Source organism: Mesocricetus auratus, unplaced genomic scaffold, assembly GCF_017639785.1.
Source record: "Mesocricetus auratus isolate SY011 unplaced genomic scaffold, BCM_Maur_2.0 Super-Scaffold_100020, whole genome shotgun sequence".
Taxonomy (NCBI): Eukaryota; Metazoa; Chordata; class Mammalia; order Rodentia; family Cricetidae; genus Mesocricetus; species Mesocricetus auratus.
In genome coordinates, this window is record NW_024429201.1 from 15,175,809 (window position 1) to 15,197,585 (window position 21,777).

At 40.8% G+C, this 21,777-nt stretch overlaps 1 protein-coding gene across 1 annotated transcript in view; it reads left to right on the forward strand.

Annotated features, from left to right (window-relative positions):
• The window catches only part of Nln (neurolysin), a 91,555-nt gene that overhangs the window by 36,795 nt on the left and 32,983 nt on the right, over positions 1-21,777 (forward strand). Inside the window, exons 4-7 of the mRNA XM_005065581.4 lie at positions 10,793-10,900; positions 12,833-12,935; positions 13,472-13,632; positions 18,466-18,601. Coding sequence (XP_005065638.1) covers positions 10,793-10,900; positions 12,833-12,935; positions 13,472-13,632; positions 18,466-18,601 — 508 coding nt within the window. The remainder of the gene's footprint in view (positions 1-10,792; positions 10,901-12,832; positions 12,936-13,471; positions 13,633-18,465; positions 18,602-21,777) is intronic.

A 21,777-nucleotide genomic window follows, 5' to 3' on the forward strand; every position in this document is an offset into this window, starting at 1 on the left:
TATCTGTCTCCTTAACATTTCCAGGACTCACATTCCACATAGTGAATGTTCTAGGTGAGTTTTCCTGGAATGCCTTTGATATTTCATCACTAATGGGCATTTGCCTCCTAGCGTTGTGAGCATGCCTTTTCTCAAACTCTTACTTTTCCTGACATTTCCCAGCATTCTGTTGGGAATTTCACATATTTTTTTTCATGCATCTTTTCGAAAAATCAAAAGTATAAAAACTTTCTTTTTATGACAAGATTGGAAATAAGGTTTTTCTCTGTTATTAACTACTGTTCAATTTGCAACTCCTGACAGAACATACCACTGTGACTTTAGCATGTGAGGTGTGTACACTGTTTAGTTTCTCAAGCCAAATAATCATTTTTCACTCTCCAGTTGATAATCATCAGTATGGTTCTTTGTCACTATAAAAATAATAAATGAAAGTAATTTGATGATACTCGTCACTATCTAAATCACTACAACCCCACCTTCCACCCCACCCCACCCCCAGCACCATTGGGGATCATACCCTGGGCCTCCCTGCCAGGCATGCGCCCTATGGCTAACATACACTCCCAGACTCCATCACAAGTAGGTTCTTATTTGGAGTAACGTTTTTCTTACCTTTCCTCCTCTGGTTCTTTCAGGTTTTACCCAGGTATGGAAGGTTGTCACATCAGATTCCTTATCCTGCTTTTACATTTTGTGTTGGGAACCATCTCCTCTAAATCTGAGAACACACGGCACCTGTAGCATAGACTAGCACTCCTGCTGACCTGTTAGTCACCAGTGCATTCATGGAATTTGTGTGCTTATTTGGGCTGGGTTTGTTTGTATGTTTGTTTGGTTTTTTGTTTGTTTGTTTTTTCCCCCCTCTGTGTGACAATCCAGGCTGTCCTGGAACTCACTTTGTAGACCAGGCTGGCCTCAAACTCACAGAGATCTTCTTGCCTCTGCCTCCCGAGTACTGGGTTTAAAGGCCACCACTGCCCAAATGGGACTGGTTTATTTAGACTTATTGAAACAATTTTAAGATATTTCAGCTTTGGTTCCATAGTTGTCACCTCCTTCCAACTGAGTAGTTACTCGTACTTGGTGATTGCTATGGGAACATTTTGAGGGTCTTCTGCTGTAAGAGTGATGAAGGCTAACCGTTGTGTTTGTTTTTGCATTGAAACTCACTGCATTAGGTCAGTATAGTTACTTTAGAAACCTTCCAGGACAAATAGGCAGAATTTTTTAAAAGCTCCAATTATCAATGTCAGTTTTCCCCCAGGGTGGGTGCTTTAAAAATAATAACTATCATTCCATTTATAGATAAGGACAAAATTAGACACAGCACAACTGTTCTAAATGTAAAGGATATAGGATGGCCATAATGTAACACATGAGACTGAGCAGCTACAGAAATGAAAATATAAATTAATTTAAAGTCAGCGATTTCAGGCATGCTTTACTAAAATGAAAGTAGTCTTATAATACTTAGTTGTCCAAAAAGTAACCACATACTAGGTGTTATATTATCATTTTTGTCACATAAAATTTCTTAATGTGAAATGTGAAATTGCTGGTTGTGGTGGTGCACACCTTTAATCCCAGCACTTGGGAGGCAGAGGTGAGTGGATCTCTGTGAGTTCAAGGCCAGTCTGGTCTACAGAGTGAGTTGCAGGACAGCTGTGGCCACTCAGAGAAACCTTGTCTCAAACCTCCCCTCTATCCCCCCCCAAAAAAAAAGAAAAGAAGGAAGGAAGGTAGGTGAAATTATTGTCCATAGACAGACTACTCTGGCCACACCTGAACTCATCCGATTTCTCAACCTAAGCAAGATTAGTACTTAGATGGGAGAAGTGTGAAATTATAACTCACAGCTCTTTCTTTGTATATATCTCTGTCCAATACAGGGTCACCAGTCTTTTCAGATTAATTAAGATCACAGTTTTGGACCTCATTTAACTTAGTTATCTCACAAAAACCTATCTCCCAACACAATCACATGGGGGTCAGAGCTGCCACAAATGCATTTGATGAGACACAGTTTGGTCCATCATACAGGACACATCACGTGGTCTCTTTCTGAAGTTTAGCAGAGTATTTCTTACTGGATGGCATTGGGGTGACAGGCTTCTTTGTAAGGGACTCAGCACTCCAACATAAATAATCCATCAAACCACAGTGAAGCAAGCCATTTACATCGTAGAGGTCATGATACTGCTTTGGGTGGTGTTACTTTGGACCTTGACTGTCTCCCAGTGTCCCGTGTGTTTCGTACTTTGTCCCAGCCTTTGGCAATTGACGGGAGGTGGAACCTTTAGGAGATCAGGCCTGGTGGAAAGAAGTGAAGTCACTGAAGGCATGTCCTTGCTGGAAATGGCCCTCTGTGTTCACCTCCTAGCCACTGTGAGGAGCCATCGACCTTGCACTCTGCACCATGACTGCTTCCCCTCTGGCCCCAAGAGTGATATAGCCAGCTGACCATGTGAAGACACCATGAGATAATATAGCCCTTCCATCATCATGAGCTGATTATCTCAGGTGGTTTGTCACAATAGAAAGCTAAGGAAACAGATGATCAGTCCTGGGGATGGGCCCAAATATAGGATGTCGCATCTCCATCTGGGGAATATCAATATTTGCAACGTGTTTCAAAACCTCCAAATAAATAGTTTGTTAGCTAAATGTGTGAAAGAAATTATAGTTTAACATAGAGCCAACTGCAGCATTCTCTTGCTCTTAATGCGTGGTTTAAAACACTGCTTTACATCTATATAGATATAGAACTGTCTGATTTAACTCTGACATCAATCTGGGAGGCAGCCCTAATTCTAAGTAGGGAAACTGGAGATCAGAAACCCATTGGTGAGTGCTTGCTATACACTATGTAGACTATACAAAGCAGGTAAATTCTGGGTTCTCTTTTGTACCTCTGGCAGGCCTGGTATAATGTCAGCATCTAGTAAATGTTCATCAAACTAAGAGTCAGTGGCAAATTTAAAAAAGAAGCCTCCAGTAATTGGTGCTAGAACATGAACTAGTTTATGTGGGAAAAAATAACATTAACTCTTCCTCCAATGGACTGAAACACAATTCCAGGTTCACTAAGGTTTCCTTTCTTTTCTTCCTTCCTTTCTATTTATTATGTATACAGAGCTCTGTCTGCATGTATGCCTGCAGGACAGAAGAAGGCACCAGATCTCATTCCCACGTGGTTGCTGGGAATTGAACTCAGGACCTCTGGAAGAGCATCCAGTGTTCTGAACTACTGAGCCATTTCTACAGTCCCCCACTAAGGTCTTAAACTACAGTTTAAGGCTTCTAGAACTCCATAGAGGATGACATCCTTTTGATATCTGGGCAGGGATGTATTTCTTAAGTAAGACACAAAAAGTACTAACTGAAATACAAAGCAACTAAGCTAAACTGCATTGCAACAAAGGACTTTTATTTATAAGGCAAAAAGACAAAACCAACATCTTAATGGCAAAGCACTGACATATCCCAGGTTTCCATCAGCAAGAAAACAAATTAAGTAGAGTACATGGCTGCAATGGAATGTTTTATTTATAGCAGTGAAAGGAATAAACAGTAGCAACCATGGAACAATGGGGCTCAGTCTTAGCAATGATGAAAAAAAATTGCTGAGTGTTGCATGCAGCATGTCATTTTGTGCTGCTCATATTTACATAAGTGGTAAAACTAAGAAAGTGTTGTCACAGATTAAGGACATCTATCTGTTGTATAGGTTGCCCAGCATCTGGAAATGGAAGTGTTGTATAGCCAGACATGATGACACTTGTCTTTAATCCCAGCACTTGGAGACAGAGACAGGTAGATCTCTGTGAGTTTAAGGACAACCTGGTCTGTGTAGTGTGCTCCAGGCCAGCCAGGGCTTCATAGTGAGATCTTTCTCAAAAAAAGAAGGAGGGAAGGAAAAGTAAAGTCTGTGTGTGTCTCGGTCTTAGTTATGGTTACTGTGATAAAACATCATGACCAAAAGCAGCTTGAAGAAAGGGTTTATTTATGTAACCAGAATCAGAGTCCACCAAAGGAAGCTAAGACAAGGATTCAAACCAGGCAAGTACCTGGAAGCCAAAGCTGATGCAGAGGCCTTAGAAGATGCTGCTTAATGACTTGGTCCTCATGGCTTGTTCAGTCTCTTTCTTAAAGAACCAGAGACCACCAGCCCAAGGGTGGCCCCATTTACAAAGGGCTGAGCCTTCCCACATCAATCATTAATTAAGAAAATGCGCCACAGGCTTGCCTGTAGCACCGTCTTATGTAGGTATTTTCTCAATTCCCTCCTGTCAGATGACTATACCTTATGTCAAGTTGATATAAAACTACCTAACACACAATATATACACATGTATTATGTATGTGTATCAAGTGTTGTCATATCCTGTTTCATAAATGAAAAGATTTAGTTTGTACAACTTACATATATCTAGTTCTAGTCATTTGTAAATATCACTTAAGTTTTTAGAATAGTAAATGTATACTTTATTCCACCAAAAGAAAAACCAAAAACATCAACCTTCTAAAAAGAGAATGACAAAAATTCCCTTATCCCATTGGATAAGCGAGCAGATATTTCTGTCCCCCAACCATCTCCCAAATCATGACATGGAGACTTATTATTAATTACAAAAGCTTGGTTGATAGGTTAGAGTTGTTTTTAGCTCTTATAACTTACATTAACCCATTTCTATTCATCTGTGTGCTGCCCTGGACTCGTTTGCCTCATCTGCGCACTGTCGATTCTGCTTTCCTGCCTCCTCCGTGTCTCCAGCTGACGACTCTGCGTCTTCTTCCCAGTGTTCTCTCTGCCCCGAAAATCCTGCCTAGCTGTTAGCCATTTAGCTTCTTGTTAAACCAATCATAGTCAAATATTCTTATACGGTGTAAAGGAATATTCCACAACAAGCAGTGATGGTTGAGGTCTTGGCATTTCCCAGTACTGAAAAAGTGTCTCAGTCATTCACTAAAAACTATCAATAAAGCAAAGATTTCACACATGCATCTTTCCAGCTATATTGGTGATAAAAGCTTGTTCATGATAAGTAATAGATACGTTATTCCAGTAGTCTGCTAAGTAAGTAATAAACACACAGGAGGAAGTCTTTGGTGAAATAGAGCTTGAATTGTGCAGGCTAGATATAGAAAATAGAATGCTCTATTATAATATTGTTTATATCTTTTTTTTTTTTTTTTTTTTTTTTTTTTGGTTTTACGAGACAGGGTTTCTCTGTATTGTTTTGGAGGCTGTCTGTCCAGCCCGGCCTCGAACTCACAGAGATCCGCCTGCCTCTGCCTCCCGAGTGCTGGGATTAAAGGTGTGCGCCACCACCGCCTGGCTTGTTTATATCTTTTTAAAAGAGCTTTTGGCTTGAACTTGCCAATTCGTCTTAATCAATAATGAGTTAAGAGAGGGAAGTTTAAATTGTTATGGTGATGATAAGTGGGTCATGAGTAGACAATGCTGAGCAATTGAATCCAGAGCCTTGTGCAGGGTAAGCATGTAGCATTATCACCTGACTTATATCCCCAGATCAAGTATAGATACTTTTAACCTAGTTTAAACAAGTATGGAAACTAAGCACCAAATTAAAATAAAAAAACTAAAACCATAACAAAAACTAGGTACCAAAGTCATTAAAGTTATTACAACCTTTTCCCTTTCTTTAACATGCTTTTTTTTTTTAATATGTAAGTTTAGGGGCTGGCAAGATGGCTCAGCAAGTAAAAGTGATTTTCTTCCAGAGAACCCAAATTCAGTTCCCAGCACCCTTGTCAAGTGGCATCCAGCCACCTGTAACTCCAGCTCCAGGAGATCATACAGCTGTGGCCTCTGACCTCCCTGGACACCTATATTCACATGTACATACCTATATTCAGACACACACACACACACACACACAAGATTATGTGTGTGTGTGTGTGTGTAAATTTATTATTTATTTACAAAAGTCCATTACAGTGCATAACAGATTCTTCATTCCAGCTATAGGTAGATGAATGGAAGAGGGTCTCTGTCATCTCAGGTACAAGGAACAGCTTACTTTTTGCCAGATTTCTTCCTGTCTTTTCTTTTTTTGTCTTCCTCTAACTCCTCCCAGATCCTCCCGACCCACCTAAATCCACACCTTTCTTTCTCTCATTAGAACATAAACAGGTATCTAAAATATAAGATAAAATAAAAACAAACAAACCAAAATAAGACAAAAAAAGAAAACGAGTCAAAGAAAAAGCTCAAGAAACACATGTAAATGCAAAAGCACACACATTCACATGCACAGAAATATCATAAAAACATGAAACTGCAAACTATATGACATATGCAATGGACATGTAAGCTTAAAAAGGAAGAAAGGGAAGGAGGGCCCTGACAAAGCTTTAGGAGACAAAGAACCTCCAAAAGTGCTATTGCGTTCATGTTGTGTTGGCCATCTGCTGCTGGGCATGGGGCCTGCCCTTAGACTCAGTGGTACCCCGTCAGAGAAAACTAATTTTTCCTAGGCTAGTGGCTCTTGATTGGAGGTAGCTCCTGGTTAGGATGGGTGTGTGTGTTCACTTCCCCTCTCAGTGCTAGGATTTCTTAATTCTACCTGTAACTGGTCCTTCCCCACAGCCTTGGCACCTTGAGTGTCTCCTGCTTCTTTTTGTTTCTGCTTGAAAACCTTGTCTTCTTCACCTGTCTCTTTGACCTGCTTCTTGGGCTGTTTCAGAATTGTTGTGTTTTTGCCACCTTCACAGCCCAACATGGCACCTGCAGCCTTTCTCCAGACCCTAATCCTAACCCTAATTTTTAAAGTATGTGTAGTGTTTCATAGCCAGTGTTTCGGCTGCTTCCGATCTGTCAGGCCTTTAGAAGCTTGGGAACCCACATGTAAAACACCATCAGCATCAACCGTGGCTTGCTGTCCTTGCTTTAGTTTTTTGTGCCTCTCTTGTCTAAGTACCTAACCTCTTTTTCCCTCACAGTACATAATACTAACATTATCTGTTACTCAATTGTTTCGCTTTGCATATGGCTTTAGAGGTCTTAGAAGCTATTTCTTTATTCCCATGGTGTCTGAGATAATAGGGACTCAGCAAATATATGTGGAATGGAACATACAGTATATTCTGATTACAGTTTCTCCCAACAAAATGTATCCCATGAAATGTGTGCTCAATGTCCTCATATGCATGTATGGTGTGGTGAATACTTGGTACATCCTGGGTGGAACTTGTGGTGGAGCTGTGGTACCATGTTGGTCATCAGGTAGGTTTTTGTACATCCCTCCAGGGCAGGAATTCAGACCTCTGCCTGAGGTCATCTTCCTTGGATCTCTCACTAATACAGTAAACGTCACTGGTTTCAGGGCATAGTAAAGCGGGAATAAAACTGCAAATGGAGTAAATAAGTTCTGTCACGATTTTAGTATTGCAGTAAGCCCCAGTAACACATTCTGATGTCTTTGAATGCTAGCAAATTCAGTTCATGAGTCCATTTTTTAGAAGCATTCAGCGGAACAACCTTCAGAGTTCTTTCAGCATCATAATTGTTTCTTTGAACATTAAAAAGAAAATCACCAAAAAAAAAATTCTCAGGACTGGGCATAGTGGCATATGCTTTTAATCCCAGCACTTGAGTGGCAGAGACAGGCAGATCTCTGTGAGTTCCAGGCCAACTTAGTCTACAGAGTGAGTTCCAGGACAGCCAGGACTACACAGAGAAACTGTATCTTGAAGAAACAAAAAACAAACAAACAAAAAACAAGCACAATACCAAGCCAATCTTGGTAGCACACAACTTTAATCTCAGAAAACAAAGGCAACCAGATCTCTAGGAATTCAAGGGTAGCCTAGTCTACATAGTGAGTTCCCAAATAGCCAGCAATATATTGTGAGACTATAAAAAAAAACAATAAACTAGATAGATGAAACTTGTGAAGGAAAAAAAACAGAATTGTGGGCTAGTGGAGAATAGGTTTGGAGGGAATAAAATAAAAAGCAATTAAATTGCTGGGTGTGGTGGCATTTAATCCCAGCACTCGGGAGGCAGAGGAAGGCAGATCTCTATGACTTCCAGGACAGCCTGGTCTACATAGCAAGTTCTAGGATAGCCAGGGCTACATGATGAGGCTCTATCTTAAAATGAAACCTTATTTATATTATGAGGCTTCAAAGAATTATAAAGAATTAAAGTTGCTGATGAAGTAATGAGGAAAAATCAGTAAACTAAGCATTTCTAGAATTTTTCTCTGCTATTTTTCATATTAGATATCTGTGTTGTCTTGAGAAAATCTTAAATTTGACCTCAGTTTTCTTTACAAAGTGATTTTATAAGTATCCCTGGGATACTTATACATGAACATGTATAGAGGGGGAGGTTAAGGGGAAAATAAATCTTATCCCCACAGGTAAGTGTGCCATTCTCTCAGATCATGCAAATTAAATGTTAGATACCTTGAAGAAGAGAAGCTTCGCCCGAGGAGACCTGTGAACAGTCTAAAATGGTGTTTCTCAACCTATGAGTCATGACCCCTTTGGGGTCAAACAACCCTTTCACAGGGGTCACATATCAATTATTTACTTTAAAGTTTGTAACTAGCAAAATTAAAGTTATGAAGTAGCAAGGGAATGATTTTATGATTGGGGTCAGCATAGCATGAGGAACTGTATTAAAGGGTTGCAGCATTGGGAAGGTTGAGAACCACTGCTCTCAAGCTTCCCGTTACTGGGGATTATAGAGGCAGTAATACCCTGAGTGACTGACACAGCAGTGCTCCTTAGAAGGGCCTCTGTCTTCTTCCCATAGGCCTGTGGAAACTTCTGAGACCTCAGAGTCTGAGTGGTGAGGGATCTGGTTAGAGTCAGATTTATGGTCAGTGTCATTTTTGTGGTGAGTTAAGTATTTTAGTACGCTAATTGGTGATGGCTTAATTAGACCCAAGTTTTTCCTCAGAATATCCTTCTACCTGTTTGTACTTGTATTGCTCATCTTGAGAGTATGTGGTTTTCATTTTAATGTAGTCTGTGAGTGCTGTGTGTATGCTCTTGAGTGTCTCCCTGCAGATACAGAAGTGTAGACCTACTGTGAGAACTCACAGTAACCAAGTACAGTCATGGAGCAGCCATGAATGCCTCTCACACCAGCTGATGAGACTGTTATTAGCTGTTGTTCCAAGCTTAGGACCGAATGTCTCAGCACCTCAAGGGCGGGCTCTCTGCTGTAGATCTCAGCCTCCTAGGTCCTTAACAATATGCCCAGCTGTCACTAGGCCCTGCTCACCATTCTATATCCACTCCCAGTCCGCCTGACAACTCACAGTGTCACACTGTCTGGAGACTCCTGTTGCCATGCTCACACTTCAGGACAGACTTCCCGGCGCTACTGAAACCAGCCTAGACGAGCCCCAGTTAATAGCATCCTCGTGAGCACTGTGACTTGAACTGCTCACCATCCCTGTGGGAGCCAGTCCAGAGACAAGTTGTCTCCCTGGACATTCTGGGCTTCTTCCCATTGCAGGCATCTGCCACTAGGAGCCCAGTAGGTGCCAAAACCAGCTCAGGAGAGTTCCGACTCCAGTCATGCCCACAAACTCACAATTCTACAGAGACACAAGGAGATTATAATGGAAAAAGGTGTCTAACTATCCTTCCCGTCTACAGAGAATAAACTCAGGAAACACTGAGTAATGTTGAGAGTGCTTTGGTACTGTGACACCGATTTTCTTTGATAGGCAATGTGAAATACTGTTTCTGTTCTGAGTGGTGCTGAGTGAAAATGCGACTGTTTACCTGCCTGTCACCAACTTCTCAGATGCCATTTCTAAAACTAAACACCATTCATTCAAAACTCTAATCAGTTGGGAAATTTGGCAAGCTCAGAGATGGATGGCCCTGGTCTTTCATGGAGAAAATGTCCAACTGACAGGAGGTCTGTATGCTCCGGTGACAGACGGCTCGCATTGTCCCTCAGCCAAAGTGAGTCCTTTGTACCTGCTGAGTCTGTCTGGAGTCATATTTCCTCCCAGGGACCATGAGCTGACCAGCCACCTTAGATACACCCCACATATCCTGTGACTTGCCTTGGATTTTTGGATTTGTATTGTCTTGGCTGAGGGAATTTTCCAGCCTCCTCCAGGGCCTTCTGTTCTTTGGAGTGAAAACCTTGCTGCTGCATACAGATTTAGACTCGGAGATGAGCAGCTTCCCTTCTGTTTTTGTGGGGTGCTGACTCATTTCCCCAGATACTCGTTCATATGCAGCCTGCTGGAATCCCTTGATCTCCCTTGCCAAGTGACAGGAAGGCGTTTTTGAAGTACTGGAGCCTTTTGCTGGGGTTTTATCCATCTGTCCTTGTTGGATATCTTGGCAAGAGAGTCCTTGCCAGCATTTGTGCAGAAGTCACCCCATTATTTCTCCTCCTGCATCTCAAGTGTAACCAGGTTAACAAATGACAGAAAATTAAATGCAGATGATTTGTATTAAAAAATCTGTTATAAAAAGAGGACTGCTCAGAATGAGATCATGCAGATGCATCTATTACCACACGCTTTCTAGGGCCTCAGACTATTAGTTCTGAGGCAGGGCAAGGCTGTCCTGCTTGGCTTTTGATGGTATTTCTGGTTTAAATTAGCAGAAGCTCACCAAAGCATAAAAGAAATTAGATCTTTAGGAGGGCCTGCCCCATAACCGCCTGTGTTTCGTGGCCCAACAGAGATGATGAATGCTGTGTGTTGGCTTTGGCCTGGGAGCTGATTGTTTGCCTGTGTTCTACTAGAACAGAAATGATTGACATGATTGTTAATTTCAGGAAAACTGTGATTTGGAGAAGATAAAACCTGAAGCCAGGCGATACTTGGAAAAGTCAATTAAAATGGGAAAAAGGAATGGACTCCATCTTTCAGAACAAATAAGAAATGTGAGTTTATGTTTCTTATCATTTATTAATAAATTTTGTTCTTTGATAATTTTACATATATGTAAGATGCATTTTAATTGCTCTCATGTACATGCACACTTGCTCTTACAGTCTTCTATCCTTATCATTTTCTTATTTGAGATAAAAATGCAACAGAACCAACAAAGAGTCAGAGATGAATAACCCTGATAAGAATCCATTTACAGTATGTTTGATATTAGGTTCTTTTACTTTTTTTAAGATTTATTTTATTTTTTAATTATGTGTATGTCAGTGGGTGCTAATACCCACAGGAGCCAGAAAAGAGCTTCCAGTGCCCTGGAGCTGCAATTACCATCACGGTTGTGAGCTGGCCAATGTGGGTGCCGGGAACTGAACGAGGGTCCTCTGCAAGAGCAGCAAATCTTCCCAGCCCCTGTTTCAACTCTTAAACTCCTGCTAACCTCATTAGTAACTGAACAACTTATAACTTAATTGTTCATCCTCTCACCCCTGTGTCCCTTTTTAAAAAATAGAATCTCACTATGTAGCCCTATTTGACCTGGAATTCGCTATGTAGACCAGGCTGACCTCACACTCAGATCCACCTGCCTCTGCCTTCAGAGTTCCAGGATTACAGATGTGTGTCACCTTACTTTTCCTTAATCCTCTCCATGTTTTATTTTATGTATATCAGGCTTATATCCTTGGCTGTGTTTTCTATTCTTAAAAAGTAAATTCCCTATTTCAGTAACTGACTGTATTTCTCCCTCTCTTGATCACACAGAGCTCATGTGCTTAAGAAAACCCATACTGATAGAGAGTTTAAAAGCCAGCACTTTAGAATAGGACATCCTGTGATTAATACACACCCCTTACATGAAGACAGATTAACCCCTGAAAAGCAATGTTGTAACACTTTCTTGCCTGGGTGACATTAAAACTTCCAGGTTCTGTGATAAACTCAGCTGCTTAATTAACCTCATTCTTTTTGGACAGGAAATCTCATTCATAACTTATATCCAGGTGATTCCTGTGGACTGCAGAACTGGAAATAAGTTTTACAGACATCCAAACCAAGTTTTACTTGGCGTCTGATGTCATCCTGCAAGATAGAATTGAAGGTGCCATGGAGATACCAGCATCTTTCTGCCACCTGAGTGTTCTTTGATCACTTTGTTTCCTGGTCATAATAGGGTGGCTTGTGTCACTCCCCTGACCCTTTGTTTTCCTGGTGAACCCATCATTCTCTTGGTTGCATGAAGATTGTAGTGATTAAGCTATGATTAATTGCAGCAAACAGAATCCCACTTAAGCAACTTAAGGAAGTTGGAGAGTTTTAGAGGTAGATGGCCAAATCTAAACCCTGATGTTGCAGACACACATAGAACTTTGCCTTTGGGTCTCAGTGTCTCACAGTAGGTGCTTTGCCAAAGTCCTTCTTTGACAACTACTTTGTATCAAGTAGATTTTGTTACCCAGCATTGTCAGAAGAATGAGATTATCTTATATTTTTTTTTCTTGTGATCTCTATCATCTCCTTGGATCTCCTACCCAGTACTTTTACAGAATTGTTAGAGTGCCAGGGGTGGGTTATTGGAATCAGTCATTACTGCAGGAAAATGGTATTGTGACCTGATTGGTATAGAGGCCACGGTCCTGGACTGTTCACTGTCAAGCTGTATTTGAACTATGTGGCTGCTCTAGAATGGGGAAATGGGGGAGCTTGGGGAGGCAACTGCTGTGTTCTAAGACAATGTTGAACAAAGTGTGTTTAGGCAGTAGTAGACCGACTGGCAGCAGCTTCTTTGCTGGGGCCATTTCTAAGAAAGGACTTTGAGAGAAGCCAGAATCCTGACTTCATGTATAATTGAAATGTTTTAGCTGATGTCGATGAAAATGAAAGGTGTTTTTCATTGTTCATGCCCTGTCTGTTTCCCTCCTTCCTTCCAGGAAATCAAATCAATGAAAAAAAGAATGAGTGAACTATGCATAGACTTCAACAAAAACCTCAACGAGGATGACACTTTCCTTGTGTTTTCCAAGGCTGAACTTGGTAAACGTTTGTTGTTTTGCTACATTAAGTCACATTACCTTGTAGGTTCCAACCTAAATTCAAATCCAAAGAATTCTTTTAAAAATTGTCTAGTATTAGGGCTGGAGACATGGTCAGTGGTTGAGAGCACTGGCTGCTCTTGCCAAGGGCCCAGGTTTGATGCCCAGCACCCATGTGGTTAATCTTGCTTGGCAACTTACACTGGTGTTTGGTTAGCAGCCTTCAGCCGTGACAGTTTTTCTGACGCTCCATGTCTCCCACACTGTAAACTAGTCTCTTTAGGGTCTTTTATTTTTTTGGCTTAATTTTACCTGTTAGAATACCATCTGCACAGGTGCCCTGAAATTTTTTCTTGTTTTGAATTGTCGTTTCCTGAGCCACCTGGTTCATCACTGCCTTCCCTGTTCCAGTACAATCCAAATACAGTTATACAGTTATCCTCTTCTTGGACTTCAGTCGCCACACCAGTGCCCATGCTGAGTAAGCCAGTCCAGTGTGTGTGGGAAATGGATGCCTGAGAAAATGACTTTTTGCAGGTGCTCTTCCTGATGACTTCATTGACAGTTTAGAAAAGACAGATGACGGCAAGTACAAGGTTACCTTAAAGTACCCCCACTATTTTCCTGTCATGAAGAAGTGTTGTGTCCCTGAAACAAGAAAGAAGATGGAAATGGCTTTTCATACAAGGTGCAGACAGGTACCATAAATGTCTTTATTTTGATCCTAACCAAAGACATTAAAAAAGGATGTACTTCGTTTGCCAGTGTCGAAGTCGGCTCATTAACTGATGTTCCTATTTGCATGCGCATTGCATTTACTAATCCCTTATACCTACAAGACTTTAGCCTTTTCATTTCTTCATTGTCAGTTTGCTTGATGTGTCTCAAGCTAGACTGTGCTACAAAAAATAGAATAGGTAAAGACAAACAGCTGTACTTACTTTCTGCATTTGAAATAAAGAGCTGATAAAGTATCTCTCACTCCTCAACAAGTAACTACTAAGGTAGATTCTGTAAATTACTATTTCTCAACCTGTTGGAAATAACGAAGACGTATAGGTCACACATCTTTTAAAAACTGTCTCAAAAACTAAAAAAAAGAAGACATACAGATGGTACCCATCAACTCTGGTCATAGCCATTAACTCAAACTATATATATCGTCATATTAGCTGCAAAGAACCTAAGAAATGTAGTCTTTGGTTGACAACTATCTGCTAGACATGGTGTTTTATTATGAGAGGAAGGAATTAAAACTGAATCAGCCGGGTGGTGATGGTGCACGCCTTTAATCCCAGCACTTGGGAGGCAGAGGCAGGTGGATTTCTGTGAGTTCGAGACGAGCCTGGTCTACAAGAGCTAGTTCCAGGATAGGCTCCAAAGCTGCACAGAGAAACCCTGCATCAAAAAACAAAGCAAAACAAAAAATTTAATCTGGATCAACTACCCGTAGTTCTGGCTATCCAAGTAACCATGAATGCTTTTCTTTCACAGACCATGTGTCAGGCCCCAGTCATTTGTTGTCTTGGTCCCAAACACCAAGATCTATGGCTTTCAAAGCCTTCCCCATTTGCTCTCACGATGTAGCAGCCTACAAAAGGAAGAACAAGTAATTGGCCCTCTCACCCCCAACCCACACCAAGTGCTGGAATAGGAACAGAATAATCACTCAGGAGCCAGCGAGCGAATTAAGGAAAAGGCCAGGCCAAGTCAGGGTTGGTAGTGCACACCCTTCATCCCAGCAGAAGCAGAAACTCTTTTGAGTTTGAGGCCAGCAAGCTCAAGCTCTGGGCCAGCCTAGGACACCTGATGATGAGACCTTGTCTCAAAAAGCAAAAGTAGGAGGAGGAACAGGAACATAGGAGACATATAGAAATTTTCAAAAATGATTTGGCAGGAAGTCTTTACCAATTGTATTCCATGCTCATTACGCTTGCCTATAGGGAGTTCTTTCTTGACTATTTTCTTACATGGCCATGTCTTAGGGGATTGCTGGATAGAGTCCTACTAGTGGCACTTTGAAATACAAAGGTTAGGTTAGGAACCAAATAGCCACAGTATTTTGCATGTCCTTGGTCATAAAACATCTTTAAAAACTTAGTATCTTGTACATTTGCTTCTAGACGGTTAAAATAACTACACCCAACTGCTTTTGGTCATAGTTCCTACCAAATCTTATTTACTGATTCATTCCTATGTTTGTTCATCTGCTTAAGACTCTGCTTTGGGGCCTTTTGGAAAAGGTAAGCTTTTGTAAGGAAGAAAAGAAGCAGTCAATGTTCTCAAACTAAGCTCTGTAGTTGAGTAACTATTCCCATGACACTAGGGATGCAGAGCTCCCGGCTTTCCAAAGGTCTGAATCCACAAGTCAAGTCTCCTTAGCCAAGCAGTGACCTTCTGTCTTCCGTCCTATAAACTGGCCAGTTCTTTGAGCTTGTCTCTTTCCTGTAAATTTTTCTAAAAGTAGCATGTAGTGACAAGCAGTATTAGTTTTCCCTGACAATTCTAACACCTAAGAACTAAGACCTAATAGCAACATGGCATATCTTCAAAGTTATGTCAAACAACAGCTGCGGCAAATTTCCCCCATATAATCATGTCGTGTACATCTAGTGAGTGTCACCAGCGTCCCAGCCTGCAGTGTCTCCCTCCCATCGCTTCCTGCTTCTGTACCTTTCTCACTTTTGCTACAGCAGCATTTTATTCTGATCATTCTCCATAGTACATCTTTACAAAACCAATCAGAAGCATAGTAAGTGAAGCTACAAAATAGATTTGAGGCTAGCCTGGCCTATAAAATGAGCATTTGTCTCAGAACTCAAAACAAGTCAGGATGGGTGATTCACATCTACAAACCAAGTATTCAGGAGGTCTGAGGCTACAGAGTGAGATCCTGTCTGAACACCCACACCCCCACACACACACACACAAGAAAGAAAGAAAATACAGGGTGGGGTAGCAGTTCAGTGGGTAAGGGCACTAGCCGTAACCCTGACAACCCACACAAAAAGCCAGCTGCAGTGGCATGCTTGTAATCCCAGCAGTCTTAAGGTGAGATAGGAGACTGAGGCAGGAGACCCTCCTGGAGGCTCACGGGCCTAGAGTACGCGGTGCAGCAATAAAAACAAGGGAGACCCTGCAAAGTAGAAAGCAGAAACCGAATCGGGAAAGTTGTCCTTACCCCACACACGTGCGGTAGGCACACGTCTCCCTGACCTTCCTCCACATACATGCAAGTAAGTTGTTTTAAAATATGTATATATGTGAAAGAAATTGGTCAGTAAATAATTTGCTGGCTTGATTGTTGGAACTAATAGTTTTTCCTTTGACATTTTGGGAATTACTTTTCCATGGCCAAAGAGATAGCTCAGTGGTTAAGAACACTTAAACATCAATAAATCCAGTTCCAGGGGAGCTGATAAACTGTTTGGATGCCTAGAGTAGCAGGCACACATGCAGTGCCCATATATATGTAGGCAAAACATTCATACACACACACAAAAAAATAAAACGAATTTAAAAAATGTAAGTAAAACGAATTACTTTTAGTGTTAAAAAATAAAATAACCTGCTTTGGTAGCACACACATACTACCGCAATGCCCAGGACACCAAGAAGAGGATTTCCATGATTCTTTTTTTGTTTGTTTGTTTTGTTTTGTCTTGTTTTGTTTTTCGAGACAGGGTTTCTCTGTATTGTTTTGGAGGCTATCGGTCCAGCCCAGCCTGGAACTCACAGAGATCCGCCTGCCTCTGCCTCCCGAGTGCTGGGATTAAAGGCGTGCACCACCACCGCCCAGCCCGATTTCCATGATTCTGAAGCCTTCCAGGGCCACATTGTGAGACCTTGTCTCAAAAATAAGCAAAATAAATAGGTATGTTCCTAAGTATACAGGTACCAAGTAGGAACTATGTTGGGAAAAAGCCTATGAAAACAATTTTAAATATATACCATGGTATGTTAATCTATTTGTGCTATTTAAACAAAATACTATAGGCTAGATAACTTATAAACGATAGAGATTCATTTTTCATGATTTTGGAGGCAGGAAATCCAACATGCTGTGTGCTCACAGGGAAGAAGGAAAAACCCTTTTTAACCACTGGGGACAGGGCAGAAAGTACCTAAACTGGTTTCTTCCTCTGCTCTTGTAAGCCTCTCATCAGTTCATGAGGATAGTGCTAAAGCATCTTAGGACCACAGCTGTACAGATTGATTCTCAACATATTTTAGGGGAACCTTTAGACAGTAGCATGTAAAATTAAGTTTATGTATGTTGTTCTGGGGCCATCACCAAACCATCCACAGAACATTTTCATGCTGTCTAACTGATGCTACATTCATAACAACTAACTCCCCATTTCCTGTTCTGCTCTGTGTCTGTAAACTTGCATTTATTTAGCATCTTATCATAAAGGTTTACCAAGATGGATTGTGTCAGAATGCCCTCCTTTTTTTTTTTTTTTGGTTTTTACGAGACAATTTCTCTGTATTGTTTTCAAGGCTGTTGGTCCAGCCCAGCCTTGAACTCACAGATACCTCCTGCCTCTGCCTCCCGAGTGCTGGGATTAAAGGCGTGCGCCACCACCGCCTGGCCAGAATGCTCTCCTTTTTAAGGATGAATTATATGTCTATCTGTGGACATACCACATTTTCTTGACCCATTCTTCTGTTGCTGGGCACTTGAGTTGCTTCCATGGTTTTACTATAGAATAATGTTTTTTTGAACATAGGTTCTATAGGTATCTATTGTGTCTCTGCTCTGGGTTCTTTCAAATATCTGCCCAGGAGTAGAGTTGGAATTATATGATAATTTTGTAGGGTTTTTGGTTTTGGTTTGGGGATTTTGTTTTGTTGATGCTGGTTCTCATAATAGCCCTTGACTGGCCTTAAACTCTTGATGTAACCTTGAACTTCCTGAGTTTCCTGCCTCCACCTCCCACATGCTGAGATTACAGACATGTACCCCCCTGCCTGGTTCATGTGGTGCTGGGGATGATGAACGTCAGGCAAACACTGTGCCCACTCGCATTCCCAGCCATCTGTGTGGAACTTTGGAAGAATCACCATGTCATTCTGTAGAGCCACTGAGCCACTTTACATTCTCATCAGCAAAACACAAGGGTACCAATTTCTCTCCATCCTTATCAGCACGATATTTTCCACGTGTGGATACAGAATAGCAAAAGAAATTGGTGTCAAGTTAAAGTGGTAAGTTTTATGCTGTGCATAAAATATTTGGTAGGCTCGTATAATTCAAAGTAAGTGAGAAATCACAGTAGTTCATGAAACATGTTTTTGCCCTAAGTTTACATTACCTCTGGATCTATGAAGAACTTACAGCTGTCTGTGAAGTACAAATGTTACAAATTATTTCAGGAATAACATGCCACGTTTTAAAATTATCTAGTGCTGAGTGGAAGCAGTGGCTAAGATGGTCTCAAACTATCTGACAGTTTCACAGCCTCACTAGCACAGTAACTGTTCTTATCCTGTTGATCGTTTTCTTCTGCTCTTGTTCTTGTTACTAGGAAAACACTGTAATTCTGCAACAGCTCCTCCCACTGCGAGCACAAGTGGCCAGACTTCTCGGCTATAACACCCATGCTGACTTTGTCCTTGAACTAAACACTGCAAAGAGCACGAGCCACGTGGCCGCCTTCTTAGGTGAGTCCTTTGTTTATATAGGGTCAGTCGCATGCTTTTTGTTTCCTTGCTCTATGACATCTCACTGCATAATAGCACCTAATGCCAGCCTCAGGTAGGCACCTAGGCTGCCTTCAAGAACATCCTAGTTTCAAGAAAAGGGTATTGATCACTCTTACCTTACATGACCTCAGTTCTTGGAGCTGCTGGGGTTATCTATCTCATATCTTGAAGGGACATTAACTCTACATTTTACACATGGTGGGTGTTGACTAGCAGACTTACCTCATTGCCTTTATTCACTGCTACTAGGTCTTATAACTACTGTGGCTACTGATAGATTTGTACGAAATGAACTGGAGATGGGGTATAAAATGAAAACAGAGCTTATATAAACAAAAAACTGGCACTTTACCCACCAAAGTCTACTTTTTAATATAAAAAGGTAATATAGAGTGCATAAAAAGTGTTACCTAATTGCTGTAGTCATATTCACTTTTATGTCCAGGCAGTGGGCAGACAGATGTCCTTGAATTCTAGGCCAGTCTCAGCTACATAGTGAGAATCTATTACAAAGAGAAAATAGTAACAACAAAGGTTTCTGGTCCAGAGAGATGGCTCAGTGAATACAATGCCTACTACATAAAAATGAGGGCTGGAAGGAAATCCCTACAACATGTAAAAGCCAGGCAAGCATGGTAGCTATCTATAAACCACACACTCAGCAGGCAGAGGCAGGGCATCTGTATGGCAAACAGGCTAGCCAGGCTAAACAGTTAACAAGCAAGGGTTCAGTTGAGAGACCCAGCTTCAATAAAGTGTAGAGTCAACTCTGGGCTTCCACACACATACCTATACACGTGTGAGCACATATGCATGCATAATATACACAACCTCCTGAGTACTGGGATTAAAAGCATATACTACCTGAACTGGTTTTTTGGAGCCCATTCCCTATAGTGGGATACCTTGCTCAGCCTTGATACACGAGAGAGGGGCTTCATTATGCCTTAACTTGGTATGCCAGACTTTGTTGACTCCCCAAGGAAGGACTTACTCCCTCTGAGGAGTGGATAGGGGGGCTGGGGGAAGGAGAAGAAACTGGGGTTGTTATATAAAATGAAAAATAATTTTTAAATAAGAAAAGTAGCATATGGTACTAATACAGACTTTAAAATTACTTTATTCTCCTTCAGCAAAATATCAAAAGTATTTACCTTTGATAGTCTTTTATTAATGTTAAGTTGGAACTGGTTTAATAAAATTAATTGAAACTGGTCATGGTGGTACACACCTGTAATCCAAGTAGTCAGGAAGCTGAGGCAGGAGGATGCCATGAATTTGAGGCCAACTTGGGTTACATAGCAAGTACCAAGTCAGAGAGTTACAGTGTGAGACCCTGTCTCAATAAACTACAGAATAAAAATAAAATGATAAAAGCAGGTTATAAATATCAGATCCAACTAATGGATTGTTCAGGTATGTTGAACAGTATGACTCCATTGGATGTGGGCCCTAAAACATATTGTACTTAACATTGTTATGTGTATTATGAGAAGTAAGTTAAATTGAATTAAAACTCTTAGTTTCTGTCTTTAGATTTTATATATGTGTGTATATATATATATATAATTTTGTTATATGAGACAAAAATTTTTCTTAAAAGAATAACTTTTGTTATTCTAGTAAATCTTACTATAATTATTTTTCATAAGTCCTATAAAAATTGTAGTTTCATATCTGTCAACCATAGTTGAGCCCCTTATCTCTGACATCCAATGTATTCCCTTGACTCTATGTCCAAAATCTCTACAAATTGCTCCATTTGTTTCCTTATTTATCTCCACGACCAAAGTTCAAGAAATCTTACATCAGATAACATCTTCAATAATATTTGGAACTATGCCTCAATCTTTTGGTGCCACTTCTTGGATTGTATTAAAAGTTATGAGGAGCCCTTTTGGAAGCCTGCCATGCTTCTGATTCTCAGCTTGTGTAATTCTTTCTTTCTTTCTCTGGTAAATAAATATATTGTATTCCCTAAAAAAGAAAGTTATGAAGGGCATCATGGGCAGCAAAATAAGTCTCTAATTTGTCCTTAATATTTTTTCTTAGTTACTGTCTCTTACTTTGTCTTTTTTCTCCATACTATATATATCAATTTATGAATACTTATGTTAGTAATTTTGAATATTGTTTTTATGGTATATACCATGATTTTGTCAATGCCTAAATCAAACCAAAATGCTGTTAAAGTATGGCATACCTTTAATTACAAAAAAAAAAAGAAATCAGCTTTTAGTCCAAATTTCACTCCACTATTTTTTACTAATAATCCTGTCATGGTTTACTTGTATATACACTAGAATCATATATAACCTATAAACAAGTCACCCCATCAGTGAGATCCTGTTATTCATTTGTGCATCTGTGAGACTTTGGAAATAACTACCGTGGGTTAGGAGTAGAGGAGTAGGAGACCTCGTGTTGAAAGGAAGGAGCATAGACAGGTCCTTTCCCAGGGTCTCCACATGGGGGAGGGAATAGAGGTGTGAACGGGTGTGAGATCTGAGCCGTGCTGTCAGGAGGATGGCTCAGCTACTTCTTCACAGCGTCATTTGGGCAGCCACCGCCATCTCACGCCTCTGGACCTCCTCTCACCCATGTCCAGTGTAGACCCAAGCACATCTGTATCTTAACATAGTTCACAAATTGTGAAAAGAAACACAAAAGGGCTTGTTCAGGCAATTTTTTAAATCAAATAATCAGAATTTGACTACAGTATATAAATTGTGATGACGAGCAATTTCTTCAGCTGACATCTAGAACTTCTATCTCCAAATCCTCTTCCTCCTCCATAAATCCCAGAAAGGGCCTGCGGAAGGCAGGCCAAACCCGTGGTCAACTGTGCAGAGCAATTTGTAGATGTTCCATGCAGGTCACAGTAGTTGTTGATTTAGGAACAGAGCCTTGCTGAGGAATAAACACACACACACAGGCTTAGTTTGCCATTGCTTTCTTTTGAACTGTGATATCCCTGGGTTAGCAATCTTGAGGTAAGCCTTGCCATTGTTGACTTTGGACGAAAACTGTGGGTGGGTTTTGGTGGCATGAAAGACCAGGGAGAAAGAGTTACCAATGAGATCACTCTGGAGAGACTGCTCTGCCCCATCCAGTCTCTCCCCCCCCCATGTCGT